The 15,171-nt window shown below is 37.7% G+C and overlaps 1 protein-coding gene across 2 annotated transcripts in view; it reads right to left on the bottom strand.

Annotated features, from left to right (window-relative positions):
• RGMB (repulsive guidance molecule BMP co-receptor b) overlaps window positions 1-15,171 on the bottom strand; it is a 68,703-nt gene that overhangs the window by 52,486 nt on the left and 1,046 nt on the right. Inside the window, exon 1 of one of the 2 annotated variants that reach the window (XM_044063871.1) lies at window positions 14,564-14,711. The exons of the other annotated variant lie outside the window; for it this stretch is intronic. Within the exon in view, the coding sequence (XP_043919806.1) occupies window positions 14,564-14,696 (133 nt within the window). The 5' untranslated portion in view covers window positions 14,697-14,711. Of the gene's footprint in view, window positions 1-14,563; window positions 14,712-15,171 lie in introns of those variants that run through there. 2 annotated transcript variants of the gene reach the window in all.

Raw genomic sequence — 15,171 nt, 5'->3', positions numbered from 1 at the left:
TCCTTAAATTGACTCACAGTACAATTATAAAATAGTGAAAACATTTTAATCAATGCTTACCCAACTTACGACGTGTGGAAAATAACCTTAAAAGCTTCCACTTAAGTGGTCTGATCTTCCCACCTCAGGACCTATGCAACAACCATCCAGATTTGAGATCCAAGCAAGCAAGATAGCTCCTCTAGTTGCCTCATTCACTGTTTGGGTAAAATCATTTGTCAAACCTTCAGGTATCAAATAGTTTTAATGCCTTTGTTGAAGCAGCAGGAGCTATGAAGTCTACATTAAGAACATTTAGGTCCCCAGCAATTAAATCTACCTTTTCCAGAAAACTCCCTTATACGATTTAAAAGTTACTCATCCAGTCCTTTGAAATACTAGGAGATGGTAAATTACTAGAACCATTTTAGTTCCACTGACACCAAACACCTGCTATGAGAAGCTCAGAGATCATGTCATTAAATTTTACGACAGAATCATACTTACTGGTTACGATACCCCACCTCCCCCCTATATCAGTTCTAAAATTGTGATGACCAGAGAAAACTAGCATTACAATGTGTTAACGTTTTGTAACAGGACTGACATGAGAAAGTGTAGAAGAGATGAAAAATTATCAGCAATGAAATGGCAAACCTTTCCTTTTAGTAGTGCGGAGTGCTGGCTAAAAACTGACAATGCAGAGATATTTTGAAAACATCTGCAGTACATTAATCTATATGTAGCATTCACATCATATACAACAGAAAAAATAAAGACCCTGCACACAGTAACCCTTGCTCTGCTCCGACTACTTCCCCCCTCTCTTGGGGATAAGGAACTGCTTGCAGAGGTTTCATCCCATTTTTCTTCTCTCATTTAGGATTCAAAAGACTTTATTTTACAGGTATTAGGAACGCTGCCTAGGGCTGTTGCCATATCATAAGCAACTCTCTAGACAAATCCTCTTAAGGGAAGGAGTAAAACATTTGTTCAAGCCAGGGTTCTAAAAGGTCATTCTCAAATTATTCTTCATCCTTGCCCACAAGGTTAAAATAAAATTCTACCATATTATACTTCAAGCTGGACTAAAAGTTGGTCTAGCAGACACAAAATGTCTTGTATTAAACAGGACATAAAGGTGTGTTATAAAGGTGTGTTATTTATTAAAAATGCAATCAAAGCAAACATCACTCCTATGATGGCTCAAGGCACAAAGTGAGGATGAAGGTTTTGAACTTGCAGACAAAGTCATTTACAAAATTGGCATTCACAACACTGTTACTACACAAGAGATTTTCTTTCTTTTCTTTTTTGTTGCATGAGCAATGCTACTATGGCAAAACCAGCACTACATTTGTGGCTCATAAGGCTACATAATCTTCCTGTACAGCCACCATGCATGTGTCAACATAAATGGCAAACCTTTGTGGGAATCTTCCTGTACAGCCACCATGCATGTGTCAACATAAATGGCAAACCTTTGTGGGTTTGCATAAGAAGACAACTTTTTTACCAGTCACCATATAGGCCAATTTTGTATCTTACATCATAGACTTTCTGCTCCCTTTTGGTGGTGGTGGTGGTGGTGGTGGGGGGACATCAGAACCTTCTCACTAAAAGTTTTCCTCTCCATTTCAGGATTATAAAATTTATTTTCTGCACAACACAAATACGTCTTATGCAATATTTTTGCAGTGGCAGGGTAGCACCTTTTTCAGTCTAGAAGAGGTTTCAGTCTGGAAGAGGTGTACAACTGTCCTTGCCAGGAGCTCAAAAGGTACTAAAATTAACAGCACAAAACCATGTTTCAGAACTAATAACAGAAAGCCACAGATAGCCACATCTCTTTAAAAGCTTAGTTCTGTTACACTTTACATTACCAGTATTAAGTGTTGAAGAAAAAACATGTGTGGCCCTACATCACTTATGTCGGCAAGTGAAACATATCTCTGCTACTTAAAAATGACAAGCCAGAAACACTGGATCCATAAAATATACTTTATCAACAGTTCCAAGTGACCCTACTGGGTTACATTACACTCCATTTTCACCAGGAAAACCTCAGAAATTATATTTTCCAATTACCACCAATAACAATAACACCATACAAATATTAATAAATTTATATGGAAAAAATTGTCGTGTGATACTGACTTTCCAAGCAGTTATCTCAGACATTCTTCCTTCTTCATACTGTTTACTTGTAGAAGGCACACCCAACGTGCCCAGAAAAGCTACACTGTATATATATTCTTAACTGAGCCAAGAAGAGGATTCCCAGCTTCTAAACCTGCAGCACATAAACGACATCTACCCATTACATAAATGTATGCGCTCTCTCCATTGTTTGTACTGCTTGCTTATAGCTTCCAAAATCTCCAAATTATATACATGTATTATTTGTTTCTACTTGGGACTGAACTGCTCACACAATGCCTAGCCACTCATATTAAGAGCAGTTACAGGGTACATTCCTGCAAATATTATTACAGGAGTGGGCCTTTACTTCTTACTTTCAGCAGACTTCAGGCTTGGCGTTTTCTTTCAGTTTAGTACGGATGTCTCAGTCTTGGCTTTTCTGTCTTCTACACTCCTTGTTTATTGTTATTCTAAAACAAGGGAAATTAAGTGATCCTAATCAGACTCTAGTCAGCCACAAACTAGACACAACACAAGACAACCAAACGTGTACAACACACAACAGTGTCAGCAGCGCAGCAGGCAGCGCACATGCCTTTGTTGCTGGCAGACCAGAAGGTTGTGGATTCTATTTCCACTCCAAAGATTGTAATATTGACAAGATGGGGGGTGCACTTCTGAATGCAACATCCTTTGCATGAAACATTAAACCAAGGTGCCATCTGTTTTGAGTTGGTGGTAGCTCAGCTGGATGTAAAAGATCCCATGGCATCTGTCGAAAAAAAGTAGGGGGCAGTTCCCTATTCCTTAATTTCCTCCAGTAGCATAAATATCACCTTGGGTTTCCCTTGAAAAAAAGAGGTCACTAGCCTAGTGGGACTAACCTGGTCAACAAAGGATAAATAAATAAAATTAACAAAACCAATACACAGCAGTCTACAGTAACCATGAAGTGAAGGAGCCCCTTAGAACCACAAGGCAGGGGACTTCCTTTCCAAAGGTGTGACAGTGACATCAGATTAAGAAAAAACACAAATCTAATTATTCTACCCTTGGCCTAATGGTTAAGGTGTTTGCCTTACAAACACAAGGTGCAGGGTTTGAGTCTCACAAGGGATAATTGGCTAGGCTTACAATGACTCGCAAGGGCAGTTAGCCTAGTACTACCCTATGAACCTTGGAATATCAAAGGGCCTCAAATTGGCAGAACACAAGGTCCTGTATGGGACTAGGAGTTCTTTCAGTTAGAGGGGATCCCAATCATGCAAGGGCAAGCAAAAACACCATAACTTTAAAGAGAATTCATCATCATTAACCAGTTAAATGTAATTCAGGGTCATGAGGACCTACACCCTATATCATGACAAGGCAGGAATTTGGCTCAGTCCTGGATGGGACACTATTCCATCTAGGATATACAGATGCAGACATACAATCCTAGGACAATTTGGAACCTCATCAATCCACATACTGCGCAAATTTTCTGATGGTGGAGGACCTAATAAAAAAATGTGCACAGATATACAAAGAACCTGAAAGCTCCATACAGAGAATGCAATTCTGCAGGGAATCAAACTGCAGAACCAAGTGCTGCAACTGCAGCAACATGGGCAATTTACAAAAGTTATACTCTGTTTAAGCCTTAGTCTACACAACTTCATTTAGTTTTATCATTAGCAGATCCACAAATGCCTTCTTACAATTTCCAGAGCCGCACAACTAAAACTGTTAAAGGACATGAATGCATACAGACGAGTACAATGCTCAGGACATGTCATGGCCCCCTCAGCAATCCAGTTCCATGCCAGAGAGATTCCAGATTACAATGCTAGAGCCAAATTCACTAATCTGGTTAACTCTTCACCTTCTAGTACTTCTGCAAAAGGGACAGGGTGTTGCAACCTCTCATCACATTCAGTCCAATGTACAAATCATTCTTGCAAGTAGAAAACGGGCTTCAAACTCCCACATTGTTTAAAACCAGAAAACACAAAAATGCACATTATTCAGACCAGGATTTAAGAAATGTCCCTTGAAAAGTCAACACCTGACTGGAGGTGTTCTTACTTCAAATTTTGGCAAAGACACGATTCCCAATTTAAAAATTCATAACTCCATTCTATGGCAGTCAGTGCTCTCCCACCACTCCCACTGCTGAACAAATGCAGCAATTTGCAAACTTTCAAGTCAAAGCCAATAAAAAGGACAAAGGCAATTAACAGGACAGAGGTCAAATGATGCATTATTAAGAGCCAGATAAATTTCCACATCAGCATTAAGCATATTTTCATCAGCATTAAGCATATTTTCATCTGAATGTCCCAATGTGGAATGTTTGGCAGATAAAACAGTGGTCTGCCTTCATTAGGTGCATTAAGCTACACCAGATTTGTTAAACTTAATATGGAAGCAGTTCAATTTTTCTAGGTGATTTTGCCCCCCACCTGCTGACCATCAAGCCTCTCCTCTGATATTGCCCATTCATTACTCCACTCAGAATTTCACACAGATCCACAAAGAGAAATGTCTGGATGGGGACCATCATTCAGGCAAACATAAGGATATTTTATGCTCTTGTCAGCATCCACATTTTTTATACCACCTCCATCATATGGATAGGAGAATGCAATAACAGTGCCACTGTGGTGGCCTACAATGCTCACCTTGCTGATTCAATTCACATATCCCACTATGAAAAATACCACCCATCAGTGGCTTGGCGAGCCTAACACCACTCCCTCCTCTGAAGGATAGTCGTACTGTACATGGTTAGCTCCATTCTTGCTGCCTGTGTCATCAAGTGCTCAGGATGCTAGTCAAATTCTGGTCATCTGGGCAGTTGTCGGCACATCTGTTGCTGATTAGTGTATTACATACCAGTTAATTAAAGAAGGTAACTCACTGCAGCCATCCCTTCGCAAGTGGGGATCTGCCCTTAAACTGACGTTCCAAGAAATTTCAGCGAAGGTCTAAACCCTTTCACCAGATTGTGGACTGCAGCCTCACCAACACCACCATTTCATTTACACTCCCTGAAGAGCTGCTTTGGTCAACAGCTCTCAGACCCTCTGGCAGACACCAATCTTAGTGGCATGTCACTATCAGACAATCTCCAGACTCAATTCCTTGTACTGCATTTCTGGATCCCTCATTGCCATCAAGTCTACCCTAAAGACCCCCTAACAAGAAAGGGAAGACCACGATGCAGCTTCTGAGCACTCATGCTTCTCCTGTACCTTCCCCTGGCTTTCATGTTTACATTCCCTAAGGCAATTGTTTACTCTTCGATTTAACTGTTACCTGGTGGCAAAACAAAACTTTTATGTCACCCTAAAATTGTAAGATGCAGTTATATAATTTTGCTGTATTCAAAAAAAGTTTTCTTCAGTTAAGAAATAATAGATTACTTTATCCAGCCCCAAATAGAAGACACACTGTAAAAATGTGACACTTTCTTAAGCAGTAACTCACAATGACTATAAAGGCTAGACTTATCTTGTGTGCTATCTTATGTATTCCTAAATTAACACTGCTGAAATTGAGCAGAAATTATCAGCACAAACAAACTAAAATAAACTGAACAGTGAAGTGTTAAAAAGGGCTGGAGGCAATTTTTGGCAAGAACAGGATTAATTCTGAAAAAAACGATAGTTAACAGTACAGAAAGAAAATACAAAGAGAACAGTGAATAGGAAGCAACACACATGGATTTTTCTTTCAAGTAACTTTTACTCTTGGATAATTACATTTCAAATAAAAACAATGTTAAACATATGACAAAAACATATGACAGATGGGGGGGGGGGGCACAGTAGTACAAAGTTTTAACATTGCTGGCTCACAGCTGTCAGTCTTCCAGTTGATTCTGTACGAAGCAGGTTCATCCCTCCTGGGACAAATTGTTTTTCTTTTTTGTCAGGGACTCAAACTTCCTCTCACATCCCAAAGACATTCAAGCAGCTGAATTAGTGTTGTTCAAACTGCCCCTATGAGAGTGTCTTCTATTATGAAGGAGTGGGGCACCCCCATATGAGATTTTAGGGGAGTCTGTCCTGTGATGCATTGGCATCCCAAACCAGACTATTTCTTGTGTTACATCCACTGCCTGCCAAGACAGAATGTGGCTACTTGTGACCAGCTACACACTAGTAAAAATACAAAATACCAAGTAAACTGTGAAGTATACCAAGGAAGAACCAGGAATCCAGGACGCCAGTTGCTATTTAAAACACTCCATCTTTAATAACAAAAAATGTTTTAGCGCTTTCATCTCCAAGTGGGAGACTTCACTACACTGAAGTGAGCTATACCGCTAATAAAAATAACTTACTAGACCACAGTAATTAGAACTATCCACAATGGCAATTACAACTAGACATGGCGACTCACAATCTTTCAGATTCAGCATACAAACCTAGAGTACAACAGTGAAGGACTGCATGCATCTGCTTACTATTCCATACTTGGCAGTTGACATTTGAACTCCTAGTTACTGCACTGACCCTTAACTCAGATGCATAAAATCTATGCTCATCTAACCAACAATTATAAAAACAAACCTCAGCAGCATGCTCAAGCTCATACTTTAGTCTCTCTCTCTATCCTAAAACTGCCTTATGTGCAGTCTGTGCGTCTGCCTCTTTCATATGTCCATTACCATGTCTTCCAAGGCCCTACCTACTTCTACCACTTTAACTACCCTTTGGTATTACAGCATCTTGTAAAATGCTGCTTTCCTGTACCATATCAACCTCTTCAAAAAGACAATCAAGTTCTAATACATCTTTCTCCAAAGGCCACCACTCAGGTTATTCCAGCAAACCTCATGTTTCTTCCAGCAAATGCTTGCAAGGGTAAACAGCAAACACTGCAATGCACCAGATATCCTTTTCAATACGAGAGACCTTTAGGATATGTAGACTTAAAACAGCAGTCTCAATGCAAAGCAAGCCTCCAATGTCCTGCTCAGAGACCCCCCCCCCCAATCTTGAGGCTCAAGATCAAAGACAAAAAAAAATACAGCAGAACTATCTGGTCATCCATTTCAACAGGTGATTAATTAGAACATTTCTCACTGATATAATGGAAATTCCTAAGACTCACCACATCATAAGAAGAAAGTGATTATAGACCTTACTTTGTTGTACACTGTTGCGAAAAACTATTCAGTCGGGTCACAAAATGGAAAAAGAGGTTAAAGGTATACACCCATTTCTCAAAAAATGTGTGTAACACTAGTTTCATTCAGGTATACACAATGAGACTTGTTTAGATTTTAAGACAGATTCCACTGATCTGTTCATACCTCTAAAACTGGCTCTTTATAAAGAATTTCTTCTCCAGTATTATAAAACATATGCAGCAAATGGGACCACACAAAAGCTAAAACATTCACAAGCACTTGCTCTCTAAATCAGATCATTTTGCAGCTTTTGTAAGGGTTATTTCAACATGTTACCTTCTCTAGGCCTGTAGCTGGCATTTTTATCAAACAGCATCCGTCACTCTTACTACCTAGACTATGACCTTCAGGTACTCGCTACTTACTATCAATCTACATATTATTATAAGCCTACTCAATAACCAGAGGTCAGAATCAAACCCTTTACTTTGCATCTGTGAGGCAAAGACCTTAATCGTTATTTTACTTAATTTCACATCCATGGATAGAGAATTTTGCAGCTTTACAAGTTACACCAGAAAAAAATTACTAACGGGAACCTGGTATGATGGGAGTAGGTTGAATGATTTACCAGGTTCAGAGGGAAAAAAAAATCCCTGAAGGGTCTTATTTCAGTCTGCCGAGATGAAGCAGCTTCTGCTCAATATGCACAAACCTAAAATACAAACCTTACTCAGAAACAGACTTTTAATTAATTTAATTTCTGATAATGCATAAGAGCTTACTTCTACATTATTTAGCAATTGTCAGCTGTAGTAGGAAAAGCAACCTATAAAATTCTGCCTCTAACTGTAATGTGTATAATAAAAATTATGAAAAAAAACTTGCATTTTAAGATTTATGTCACTATAACGACCCAGTCAGAAATTCCTGCTACTAACTATACAACACCTTCAGTCAACACACCAACTTCATACTTGATCTGTACTCCTCCTTATGCCTACACCTTTTTGTGTCAAGCATAGCAACTTGTCTGCAAAAACATATGCATCACTCTGTGATGACGTGTAGAAACCCGACTGCTCAATTCCAAAGTATATACAAAGCAAGAGTGAGCTCATGGTTTTATGTCATTCAAGCCTAGGCATAACAAAAAATTGTTACATGCTCACAGAAATGATTCTGGACTACACATGTAAACTCTGGCATTGTCGATCCAAGTTCTGCATGCCCCTTATTTAATTTTTCCTGACAAGAAATCACCTGCATTTGTTAATGATTAGACACAAAACGTGCACCACTCACCACAGCAGCCTGCTCAGTTTCCCCAGTGCTCAAGGAGCAGCAGCTATTTCCTCTTTTCAATCCAATAAAATGTTCAGAATTCAGTTGCACAACTAGGCCTATGTAAATACTTGCAAAATGAAACCGTCCTTTAAAATGTAGGATGTATATTATACTGTGTATACATTATACTATACGTGCTTACATTACACACTGCACATCCATACACAATAAGGTTTTGATAACTACATGAAGTAACAATGGCTTTTTTTTTTACCAGAACGTAACAGCCAAGCTGAGTCAGAATCAAAACTCTCTTTTTTTTCCATAATAAATCTTTATTGTTATATTATTTTCATACACAAGTAAAAACAAACACAAAATTTTTAGAGAAAAAATACAAAACAGACTACTAACTAATATCACTAACCATCACACCAAACAAATATAAAATATTTACAAGAACATTAAGAATAGAGGAAAAACAAAAAAAGTAATTAATAAGTAATATACAGTTTAAATACAAAATTCTCTCCAAGCAAATAAATAAATGTGAATACCTTCAAGTTAAAAGTATTATGCTAATATAATATTAAATATCTGTTCCCAAATTTTTGGGTTATTAATGTTTTTATTATGTGGACTAAGTAGTTTATGAGCTAATATATGCCTTGTTGCCAAAACTCTATAAAGTTTTCCCAAGATGTTTTAGATGGGTCTAACCAATTAGTGGCTATATAAAGCTTCCTTAACAGAAAAATATTAATATATATAGTACTTTGTGATCTAGGGAGTTCTTTCGGGGGAATATGTAAAATCGTAAATTTCCATGACAACGTTGTACTTTGGTAACCCATCTTCTGAAGTTGAATCTTAAGGGAATTCCAAAGCTTGTATATGCATTTACAGCTCCAGAACATATGAAGATCAGCCGGTTGATTTTTACAGTATGGACAAGTTGGAGAGTTTTTAGAATTAAATTTATGCAGGGTAAGGAGTGTATAATATGCATTATTCCATATCATCAACTGGGTATACATCAATTTTTGAAGAGAAGTAGATTTGATAGTCAGGTAAATTGCTTTTAACATATTACTTTTGCCTGTCACTAAAATTTTCTCTTCCCAATAGTTGGATAACAGAATTTTATCATGAAACTGAGAATCAAAATTCTTAACCTGCTTCACACACACACAGCTATGGTTAACAACCATAAACAAAAAGTGTACAAATTATGCCTGCAATGAAGTTTTGAGGTCTACCTACAAATGACAGACAAGCTTTTTGAAACTCTCCAATACTGGCAAGTACACAATTCCCCATACTTAGTTACTCATATCTCATATTTTGGAGTTGGGATTGCAAGTCCACGACTAGCTAATATTTTTATGCCATTTTCCAAGACTAATGTTGACAGTGTACAAGCCAACATCTGAGGCTGTCATTCACGTTGTAGCTATTGTAAAAGCACAAAGGCAACACTAATGCCAACACCTGTGGTTGCAGACAAGCAGTAGCTTAGGTAGGATGTTATTCAGTACATGTAAGCACTGTAATACTACCTACCCCCCCCCCCTGCAATTTTGTATTCAGGGTCTTAGAGCTAAACTTTGTTATGACAAGCAAAGTATGCCAATGCATAGGACTAGTCCTTGACAAGAAGTCAGTCCGTTTCAGGAAAGATACACAAACGCACACACTTGCGCAAGAACATTTGCAGGATCTCAAACTCAGTGACATTGCTTTGGGATATGGAAAGAAACCAGAGCCAGTGACAAAAGCTATAGACACATAGGGAGATCATGCAGACTCACAAACATTCCAGCCACAAGCTGTGAAACAGCAGTAATAACTGCAATTACACACATTACAAATACTGTATACCCATAAGGACATAAGTGTCAGCAGAACAGCCTGAAGGGGCAACTGGCAATCTCAATGCAAGCAGCAATGTTTTATGCTGTGCGAATCTATTTGCAGTCAAAGATACTTCTGACAGAACTGCTCTCACTGGCTAGTTCACAAAATTATCCCCAACTATATTAACCGACCCACCAATCGTGATTTCTATGTATTCACGTTAACTTACTCATTCACTAACAAGGCAAATGAACTTGACCTTCTTTGATCTTCTTTGAACAAGGGCCATTGCTACATGTGTATGGGCAATTTACTGTTAGCATGTTTATGAGAAGAAATCAGAGTATAAAGGGAAAACCCATACAAATGTGGGCAAACCTGCAGAACTCCAGAGTGTGGCAGGAAGGAAATTCAGACCATGAAGTGACGAGGTAGAGATATTTAGCCAACATGCTGCTGCTACTGCTACATATAAAAGAGACTAAACTTTTTTGCTACCTTAGCCATTTTTTTACAATCATTATCTAATCCACAAGGGTAACCATGTTGCTTATCTACCAAGAAAATGCAAGCCACAAACCTCATACGGAGATGTGACTGAGTAGTGTTAAACCACTTCAATTTCGGGAACTGTCAAAAAACATTGATGTACCCTCTCTCAAGCACACAAATGCAAACTATTCTTGTAAACCAGCATTTTGTTTACTAGAGGCATCCTGTAAAACAAACAACAACAAAAAAAAAAAGGTGTGCAAATACACATCAAGTCTGTCTGAGGGAACGAAACCGAGAAAAGTGCAAGGTCCTCTATACAATGCAGAAGTGCAGTTAACTTGGGGGGGCACACACACCCACAATGACAAACTGGGAAGCAGCATATACAGCAAAAACCCCCAGAGAGGCACACTACAAAAATGGTTTATCTTGTGTCTCTTCTGCAAAGAGTTGGGAAAAGATGCTCTTCAATGCCTCAAACTGGCACACCTTCAAAATTTAATGTGTTAATTATGTGCCTCGTGTTTGTGGTCAGGGAAAGCTGAGAAAACAAAAACAAATGAACCTTATTTAAGGCCAGTAAGCAGCGTGCAGTGAAATATTTAATTACAAAAATTAAATTTAAGTAAACAAGATCTGCCAGAAAAACTATAGCATGGACAAGAAAGATGGTCACTGAAAATGCTGGAAGCCCACTTTACACTGTGGAAATCTGCCAGAATGAATATTTGTGGCTTATTATTGGCCACCAGTATGGCCAGTACAGTATAATTGAAAAGATCGGTCCACATCATGAAAAAGCAATAAGACTACTTTAAAATTTTGCATGCATTCAGTAAAAGTGTCAACCCTGAAAAGACATGCAAGCAAGAAAATAGTTAGATCACTTTCCTAGCATTGTGATTTTATTGCTGCAGTTCAATGTGACAATTCAACCAAGAATTTTCATCCTAATTGAGGACTTGAAAACATAAAGTTTTAGGATTTGAGATAAGAGCAAATCAGTGTTTTAGTGCTTTCATGATTTAAAAAAAATGTCCTCATCAGTGTGCGGATAAAATATTACTGGGTGAAGTACTTATTAGGATGGAAATGCTAATTGCTGAGCTGTTGCCTTGAACTGTAAAATAAAAAAAGCAGTTCTAGAAGTGGGCTCAATTGAATTATTTTCCTTTTTTTTTTTTATTTAAAAACACTAGTGTTGGAGTATTTATATTGTGTGTGTGTATATATTTATTAAATATAGTAAAAACATATATACATATTGATAAAACAGAGAAAATGTAAAAAAAAAAAACACGAGATAATATGCCTGCTCCAAAGACGGTAGGTTCTTACAGTCAATGCATCGCAGTTGAAACTCTAAATTACTAGAATGAATCATTAATTTATAATGTGAACACATTCACGATAATCTTGTCAACATTTGTTGCTTTATTGAAATATCATCCCTCAGGAAAAAAGTGTGGCAAACTAAAGTTTATAGCTTTTAAACAGAGATTAAAGAACTGAAAAATTCTGAAAACAAGCATTCACTGCTCACACTGTGCATAGCTGTCCCATTTGGAAAAAAAATCCACAGATATTCTGTATAGTCTACATCCACAATCTTAGTACATAAACAAAAATCATAATGACCCACTCACTCAGAAAATAAATGAAGTTAGTTTTCAGACATTACCACAAACAGCCCCTTACGACAATGTGAATTTTCTGAATTTTACATTTTTGTGGAGATATGTGGATGGTAATTTCATCACAACTGTGTTTCACTGTTAAACTTGGACCTAAATTTGTCTTTTTATGCTTTCTTTAAATTTGTGGAAAAGGTAGTGAAAACGTCATGTAAGCCTGGCACTGCTCAAAGGAAAACTAAATGCATCATGCATGTTAATAGATTTTAATAGGACAAACACAACACTGATGACCAATCTTCGCAAAAGCAGTACTTTGTTACAAGACACTTCAGAATTACAGCCAGCTCATTTTAAGAAAGAAAAAAAAAACACATGCATACTTCCACTCCATGTAAAACGTACCCAACAGAAGCTCTTTCATACAGTCCATGAAAGCTTGCATACATGACAGAGAGCTTTACAAAGCAGCTGCTTGGGAAGTGGAAACTTTTAGCACCAGAGTGCAAATGGACTATGAAGGGCCCTCTAATCTGATTAAGTAGGAAACAGATAAATAATTTGAAGGTTTTACACTGCAACTTGTAAAAGATGCTGAAGATATTCATTAGCCATCTAAACGCAGACAGGACTGAAACAGCAATATGCCTGCTAATCTTTAATATAAAGTAAAGTGTCAAAAAAGTACAGGACAATAAAGAATAAAAAAACGGGAGGGGGTCAAGTTGGTGGATTGTGCTACTAAAGTTTCTTCCGACAAAACAAAAAGTACCAGACCCACAAAAAAGACGGTTTAAATCCAAAGCTATGCGACACTAACGTAAGGGCACCCATGTAATCCATACTTGCTTCGTACAAAAGTCTACAGACAGTTAACGCGTATACATTCAGTGCTTAAATCTCATATTACCACATCATTACACTTCAGGTACGACAGATTGACACCAACACATACATCTAAAACCATACGAATGTAAAACAATAACATGTACTAATACAGTTAAGTTTAGTCAATAGAATGAGAGCCCCTTCAAAATGTACCCTCAAACTGATAACTAAAGGGGAGCCTGAAATATATCTTGTCTGCCAAGTAAGTACACTAAAGCAGTAGTGTTTGTCGACCAAAATGTTAAGGTAATCCATGTGTAATTCTATCTTCTGCTTTCGGCTCATAATGAATCTTTTGAAAACTATTCCCACAGGAATGCATAGCCATCACAGCTGTAAAAGAGCACAAAAACGTGCTGCTGCCTAGAAAGGCAGTTCTGAATATGCCATTTATGTTTCAGAAACGGAGAACCATTTTCAAAAATATAAAAATCAATCCCCAAAACAGTGCCTATGCACTTAAGTGTGAAACTGCCCAAATGCTCTTAATTTATGGAATTGTCTGCCCGCCCTTACTGCGATAATTTTCAACAAAGCCAAAAATAATGGAGAATTCAAATACCACCAAATCAGGGGCAGATTTTACACATTGCTGTTATAAACTTGACAGAACAGCAGATTTTGAATTAGCATGCATTTCCAGAGGAACATAAGTCTGAAACTCAATGAGACGTCTTATTCAACAACTCCAGTCCTCAAGGAATAGCAAAAAAGCAAGATTTTGTTTAATTAGCAACAAAACAAACACCCGAGGCTAAAAGGACATTATGCGAATATGTACAGTGCGACTGTGTCAGCTGTCAAAACATTTAAGCTTTCACAGCTGTTTATCTAATCTTAGCTCACAATGCACATGCCTATCAGGAGATTTTAATGTTATGTGCTCTAACAAGGAGAGTTTGAGTATGGCAACAGTACACAAACAAGGTGGAACGAGAAAATCTAACAGGATAAAAGAGACGATTCCCCATAAAAACGACTTGCAGTAGCTTAATATGTACAGCAATTAAGTAAACATGAACGTTTTGCTTTTTGACCGGGGAGAGAGCCACAGTGCTACACACTTTTGCAACAGTCGTCATATATTTTAGCAGAAAGTAGTTGGACAAAGATGTAATCGTGGAGGATACAAAAATGTAACCCTAGAGGGATCACATACCTACAGTAAATAGCACCGCGCAGTTGTTAAAAACAAAAGGTAGTCTCAGTCGTTTTAGTACGCAAGAAAAACTGCACAAATCAAATAAGAAACTTGTTAATCCGTCCATCCACAACCCATTTTGGCTAGCCATGCCACGAAATAAACTTGTTAATGCTCCAACGAAATTGAACAAACCAATCCAGCCGTTTCAGTTATACAGTTCGTCAGTTCTTAGTTAGCACTGTAGTTCCAACATGGGGAAAAAAACGCGATGTTGGATAACAACACACAAACACATCGCTTTCCGAAATGAAACCTAACATCTAACTGCAAATGTTACTTTAAAACAGAAAGGAAAAGCACCATCCAGCTGTCATATTTTTTCATACATATAATGTGTTTAATATTTCAGAGCATACACTACTTGCAAAAGTATGAAAAAAAAAACATTTTCAGTTAGTTATGGCATGCCGTTATACTAGATAATCAGTTAATCTACTCATGGAAATGGTCCACCGCTGTAGCCCATAATTCAACTTTAGACCGGGATTCTACCCACATTCGAAAAAAAAATATTTAATAAAAAATAAAAAAGCATCTAAACCGGGCACCTCAAACTAAATTCT

Source organism: Protopterus annectens, chromosome 2.part2 (assembly GCF_019279795.1).
Source record: "Protopterus annectens isolate FY-2018-M chromosome 2.part2, PAN1.0, whole genome shotgun sequence".
NCBI lineage: Eukaryota > Metazoa > Chordata > Ceratodontiformes > Protopteridae > Protopterus > Protopterus annectens.
This window is presented reverse-complemented; position numbering and strand designations above follow the sequence as displayed.